The following is a 6,596-nucleotide window of genomic DNA, read 5'->3' as shown; positions in this document are numbered from 1 at the left end:
CAGAGACGATAGCAAAATCAGGGCACGAATTTCATCATCGAATTTTATATTAACCGAGTTCAGTTGCGAAGTAATCATGTTGAACTCGTTGAGATGTTGTTGTACCAGCTTTCCCTCTTGCATTCTAAAAGTAAACAATCGTCTAATCAGATGTACCTTGTTTGCCGTTGATGGTTTCTGATACATGTCCTCCAAGATCTTTATCATCTCCTTTGTCGACTTTGCTGCAGTCGTGTGATAAGCCACATCCTTGGACAACGATAGCCTAATCGCGCTCATCGCTTTTCTGTCCAGCAGCTCCCACTCCTCATGTTCCATCTTTTCGGGTTTGGTTTTTAAAGGCTTCCAAAGATCTTTACCGTACAGGTAATCCTCAATCTGCATCTTCCAAAATCCGAAATCAGATCCATCGAACTTCTCTACAGCAATTTTCTCGTCGATCCCCATCGTGATTTCTGCCTCTTAAACCCTAGGCTCTTGATACCAGTTGTTGGGAAATAAACACAGGCAATCACGAATATGAAAGAGAATGAACACAAGAAGTTGTTTACCCAGTTCGATACAATGTGTATCTACGTCTGGGGGCGATGCCAAGCCAGGGATTTCACTATATAATTTCAGGATAATTTAACAATGAGGGAGCACCTCTATTTATAAGTAACTAGAGAGCCCTAATTCTAGTCAAACTAGGAAACATATTCCATAAGGAAATATCTTTTAAGGAATAAATCTATCACAAGGAAATATACTTCAAGGAAACAAATCCTAAACATGGTAAGAGATATTTTAGGCTCCATAATTAACACGCTGGACATAAGGCAACTGATTAGAGCAATGCTGCAAGTCTTCAAAATTAGGTGGGTAGGATGGTGACTCTAGTAATTTGTCGTATCAGCTCATCTATTATCGTTTTGAAAGAGTTTTTCTTTGGCTTTATTAGTGCCCATGTGTATATCTTGGTTTAATTTTAAGTGTTAGCTACTATATAACACGGATACTTCACTTTGTTGCCGTATCGCGTATCGGATACGTATCCGATACCGATACGCGACGGATACGCGACGGATACGTATCCTGGGCGTATCCGCGGGATGGGCCGTATTGGGCCGGGAAACCTCAGATTCGATACGTATCTCGGTGGATACGGCCCAGTTTAAAGCCCATCTAAAGGAGCCGGCCCGATAGAATTAACGGGCTGGACCAAAAAGCCCATTTGTGATGTAGCCCATTGCAGCTGGATGAACAAATCTAGCTCTATAAATAATGATGCTCTATACAATATAAGATTCCACACAATTGAGAAAGCCGCAGCTAGGTCAAAAACTCCCCGCCTCCATAGATTCGGTATGTTATAATTCAGTTTTATGTATCTATTTTTGCCATCGCTTTTCTATGTTATAATTCAGTTTTTTGCTCCCCCAATTCAATTCAATTATAATTTCAGCAGTATGGCATCTCCAAATCTGAGTGCTACTGCTGCTAGTTCTAGTGCTAGTTCTGCTGCTAGTTCTAGTGTTGGATCTGGGTCCAGACAAATAACTGATATCAGGGCTCCATTGTGGGATCATGTCACCATTCTAGAGAAGCCTAAACCTGGTGGAGGAAATATATTATGGAGATGCAACTATTGTCCATTTTCAAAAAGCACTAGCTATACAAGAGTTGAAGCTCATTTGCTGCAAAAATTAAGACAGGGGATTAAGACATGTCCAAATGTTTCATTTGAAATGCTGAGTGACATGAGGAGGGAAGTGGAAAAGTGTAAGGAGCTATTGGAAAGATCAAAGGCATGCACTGTTTCTTTGCCTGTAGCTCCTTCAGACAACAGCAAATATCACAAATGAGGATGACTTGCTTCAAGAAATTCTTTCGCATACCGCAAGAGTTGGCTGCAGTGAAGGAAGAATATGCAAGGTTTTCTAGTTGTTCAGAAGAATTCAATGACCCTGATTCTATACATGATAGATGGGCTGTTTCCCCAATGACATGGTGGACAAATCATGGACAATCTATCCCTCTTTTGATGAGTTTGGCCATGAAACTGCTCAGCCAACCGGCCTCTTCTTCTTGCTGTGAAAGAAATTGGAGCACATATAGCTTCATCCATAGTGTCAAGAGAAATGCCTTAACTCCTGAGCGGGCTGAAGATTTGGTCTTTGTGCACTCAAATCTGAGACATTTGTCAAGAAGAACTGATGCATACAAGAAAGGAGAGACAAGGATGTGGGATGTTGGGGGAGATTCTTTTGATTCCCTTAGTGGTGTTGGTCTTCTTGAAGTTGCTGACCTCTCCATTGATGAACCTGAGTTGCAGGCTGTATCATTTGGATTGGGTGATGCCGAGGATGAAGGTGTGGAGCTGGAGGAGACGGGGAATGAGGAAGAAGCTTGATGTTGATGGCTTGATGCTAGTTTGCTACTACCTTTTAATTATTTCCTAATTTAGAACCTGCTGCTATCATGTTATTTTGAGTGTAATATACCTTTAATGTCTCTATGTTGAATTAGAATATCTATTTTGTAATTTATTTTGCACTATTATTATTTATTAAAAAAAATAGTTAAAACGTATCCGCGTATCGGGTTGTTTGGGAAAGAGCCGTATCCGCGTATCCGTATCCTTCGGATACCGATACGCGTATCCGTATCGGTGCCGCATAGGTTAGCTATAAATAAGGTACTGTATGATAGGACTGTAGGTCGTTTAAAGTGATAAACTGAATAGTAGTTTCGTGTTGGATAAAGGATAGTACATTGAAGTTCAATATTGGACTGTATCATAACCCAAAATAATAAACAAAGAACTTACTTGCATAAAATTCAAGTCTTTAATAATCTCATCAATTTTTGTACACCTTATGGAACTCAGAATATAAAATCACTGCTGTTTTGGGTAGTTTGTCACTCTTGTGACCCTTGCTAAGCTAAGCGATTGGAACAACTTTCACATTTTCAAAAAAGGGGCCACCGGCCACACATATGACCAAAAACACCATCTTACTATCGTAGTATGATCAAATGGATTCCAAAATCAAACTGAACATTCACACTTTTCTTGCCTTGAGAGAGCTTCCACGGTCATCATCCCGTGGCATCTGTTCTTAGCGTCTCTAACTGTGAAACTGAGGCAGTATCCGTACCATTTCTTTTCAACCGTGCTAATAAATTGTGCTATTGCTGTTTCTCTGCCTCCGTTCTTAGTTCTTGACTGCACAAGCTCAGATTAGCTATCTGGTGTTAATTTTAGGGGAAGCCTGTCCCTCTTTATAGAGATGGATTGAGGAGAGAGCCACAGGTTGGGTCTTCTTGTATCCTGGGAATGGGATTGTGGAATGTGACCTTCACAGTGCTGATTCTTGATGGAAGGCTGAGCACTAATATATCATTTTCTTGTAGGAAAGAAATGCTTGCAGCCTTGAATGCAGCTCTGCCCTGCACAGATAGCATGCCTGAGAAACGGCATAAGATGAAGAATGTTGTCGAGATGCTTCAAGAGATCGAGCAAGATTAGAGCCCAATTCTCTCTTTGATGTCAAGAACACAGTGTGCAAGAACAATCCCCTTTCTTAGATTGATGGATTTTAGGGATTGGCATCAAGAAATTTCATTGAATTGGAGCTGTGATGTTTTATAGCTAGATGGGGAGGGGTTATTAGGAAGATACAGATGCAGCATACTGTATTCCAGAATTTACCATTGTTAGTGTATTTTTTATGAAAATGCTGGCTGCATGTCTGTATGGGCAGTTGCATTTGAAGTCAGAATAATAATTCCCTTGATCCCATAAAAATAAAAATAGACATCCTTTCCATATTGGTATGTCATAAAATAGTCCACTTCTATTTTTAGTAATAATAATAATTTTTTCTCTTGAGATTCATTCTCCACCAGCAATATTTCAGTAACCTTTCCTTTCTAGTGTTTGTTACTTTACCAAATGTGCCTCTACGTCATTCCAAAAGTTTTTTTTATGATACAAATGAAGCATATAGAAAATTCATTACAAAATTCTCCTTTTTGGTAAATGATTGAACAAATAACTCTTTGGTAAAATATAATGGGCAAATCAAACTTTACAAATAACACATTTTACATCGATATAGATTTGCTTGTGCAAGTTTGCAAATAATAGTCGTACCTCAAGCATGATCAATGATCAAATTATCATAATCAACTCCTTCAATGATGAGACAAATTCGAAAAAACATGTCAAGCATACAAAACTTATTTGAAAAAACTCAGCAGTATAAAGTGGAGAGATCTACAGTCAACCAATCAGCAGAATTCCAACAGAAAAGATTCACTCTGCGAATTGTATTATGCCATGTTTAAGCACAAGAGGTTTAAATCATGGGTGCACGGAGAAAGGACTGCATTTACTCGTTGAGGGTGGCTTTGACGATGAAGTTCTGGTTGCTGATGGGGTTCATCACCACTGGGGGACCGGCAGTTCGCGGCCACGCTCTAAACTTTTTTTCAGTCGCCAGCTCCCATTCTTTGTTCAAAACTGTTGAAGGGGTACTACCTAAGGTCGAAACGCCGTTCGTTAATGAACGGCCAGAGACAGTTACGAAGAACTGAATTAAAACTGAAGTACATACCTCCAAAAATCTTCTTGTCAGAAATCAAATAGTCGCACACATATGCAATACCAATGGATCCAACAAAAGCAGAAAAGATAGCTTTGCCTGACATTTTCAACTCCCAAAGCTGCAAGTTACATTATGTAAGAAGATGTATAATTTATACTAAAATGAATATACAGTTGAAGCAATATGAAGATTGACATAAATGAATTGAAGGGAGAATTTCAACTGCGTGCATTCTAGATGAACATGAACTCAAAATCATCAAAGTTGATGTTACAAATCTAAAAACCTAAATGGCTTACATAATAAAACAAATATGTAACGAGAGATTAGACGCTCATTTCTGAAGCAACCAACCCACATAAAGCCTCAGACAAGAACGCGGATAGAAGATTTGAGTTGGAAACCAATTTATGTTTTCTAGATGGCCTGAATTTTTTATAGGGCCATAGACCTTCTCGGTAAAACAGACTTACACATGACCATAAACCAGTGAACAGAAATACTTCTTTGAATTATTGTGTTTTGAATTGAAACTCGACCAAGCTTACAAGATACATGCTGTCAAATCAATAAGACACTAATTCAAAGTCCAAAGTATCTAGTACGAAGTTGAAGAAATTATAGAGAAACGTGTATACTGCGTAATATTCACAGTGGACGTGTAGGGAAAACATGCGTCTAAACGACGACATAGCTACCCATCCATGAGGCATGAACTCTAGAAACTCTCCATGCTGTTGGAAAGTAGGAACATTTCAATGGTTTTCCATCTTCATAAGTTGAATCAGAGCATACAAATATTCCCAATTCTTCAAAATTAGCAAATCTAATGGGAAATTCGAATTGAAACACATCAGACACAGTCTTTTTCTTCACACAAAATGGCCATATTATTAGCAGCTATTTCCCTAAAGCCAATAACCCGTCCCTAGTATTACCATACAATACGAGAAAACAATAGCGATAACCCCAATCCAGCACACAAAACCCTAATCTCAATCAAAATTATCATAAACCAGCTCTAAGTTCATAAATCTTACTAAAACATTCTACAAAATAAACAAAAATGAAGCAAGATACGAACACCGAAATCTGAGTAACAAAAAAAAGTTCATTAAAAACCTAATTTGTAGATCAAGATTATTCACAAAAAAAGAAATGAACGACCGCGCCCACAGGAGAGAGAGATCTTACGCGAGAAACTCGGCAGATTTGCGGAGACGTAAATCTTTGAGGTGGGATTGGAAATAGAGGAACCGATTTTAGACTTGGATCATTCCATGTATAGATCCCTAGAGGAATTAGGAAACCCAAACGACAACGTTTCATGATGTATTAGAATTTAGAAATGACCTATTACAGGAGTATTATTATTTTGGAGACTTGCTAACTCAATACTTTATTGTTGACTACAATTAAATAATAGCTATTAGATATTCAAATCAGATCAAATGTCAATATGCAAAAAAGTATTAAGATCAATTTACAATAAATTAGTTGTAATTAACTTTTAAAAAATATCTCATAATTTTAAAACGTATATAACTTTCTCGATTTAAATTATTTTTTCTCACAACATATATCAAATTAAAGATAATTTCATAAGGATTCTAACGAGATCTCACTTGCAAATGTTTCGATGTCAAAATTTGAAAAAAAAAATCGAAAATATTCATAAATTTAGTTAACAGCTTTATATCAATACACGACACATAATATGTCAATACAATGCTTGTACAATGTCAATATGAAATTGTATTGACATTGTAATGTCTTTGCGTTGATGTATTTCATATACTGTATTGATAATATTGTGTTTCTAAACCCTAAATTTGATAGTTTCTATTATCTTTTTAATAATAAAAATGAAAAACAAAATTACACATGGCAAATTATAGACTACAAAATTTCTAAAATTTTATGTTCTTAAATTAGTTGTAGTTTGCATGAGTTAGCAATTCATCACTTCCCTATTATTATAAGATAATCATAAAACAAGGAGTA

General features: G+C 37.1%; 2 protein-coding genes across 3 annotated transcripts; one reads left to right on the top strand and one right to left on the bottom strand.

Annotated features, from left to right (window-relative positions):
- The first annotated feature begins 987 nt into the window (after window positions 1–987).
- Window positions 988–2,571, top strand: LOC121748783. 2 transcript variants are annotated; one of them, XM_042143301.1, is made up of 2 exons: window positions 988–1,344; window positions 1,448–2,571. In XM_042143301.1, the coding sequence occupies exon 2, from the start codon at window positions 1,790–1,792 to the stop codon at window positions 2,390–2,392; it is 603 nt and encodes a 200-aa protein (XP_041999235.1). In that variant the 5' UTR covers window positions 988–1,344; window positions 1,448–1,789; the 3' UTR covers window positions 2,393–2,571. The 2 variants fall into 2 exon arrangements, with proteins under 2 accessions (XP_041999235.1, XP_041999234.1); XM_042143300.1 differs by having other exon boundaries at window positions 1,445–2,571.
- A 1,564-nt stretch (window positions 2,572–4,135) lies between these two features.
- Window positions 4,136–5,948, bottom strand: LOC121748784. Its single transcript, XM_042143302.1, has 3 exons — window positions 5,787–5,948; window positions 4,602–4,710; window positions 4,136–4,525 (listed from the first exon to the last, which is right to left on the bottom strand). The coding sequence occupies exons 1-3, from the start codon at window positions 5,919–5,921 to the stop codon at window positions 4,377–4,379; spliced, it is 393 nt and encodes a 130-aa protein (XP_041999236.1). The 5' UTR covers window positions 5,922–5,948; the 3' UTR covers window positions 4,136–4,376.
- Window positions 5,949–6,596: the final 648 nt, after the last annotated feature.

This window comes from Salvia splendens, chromosome 9, assembly GCF_004379255.2.
Source record: "Salvia splendens isolate huo1 chromosome 9, SspV2, whole genome shotgun sequence".
Classification (NCBI taxonomy): domain Eukaryota; kingdom Viridiplantae; phylum Streptophyta; class Magnoliopsida; order Lamiales; family Lamiaceae; genus Salvia; species Salvia splendens.
Note: the sequence above shows the minus strand (reverse complement) of the source record. Positions and strands in the feature narration are given on the sequence as shown.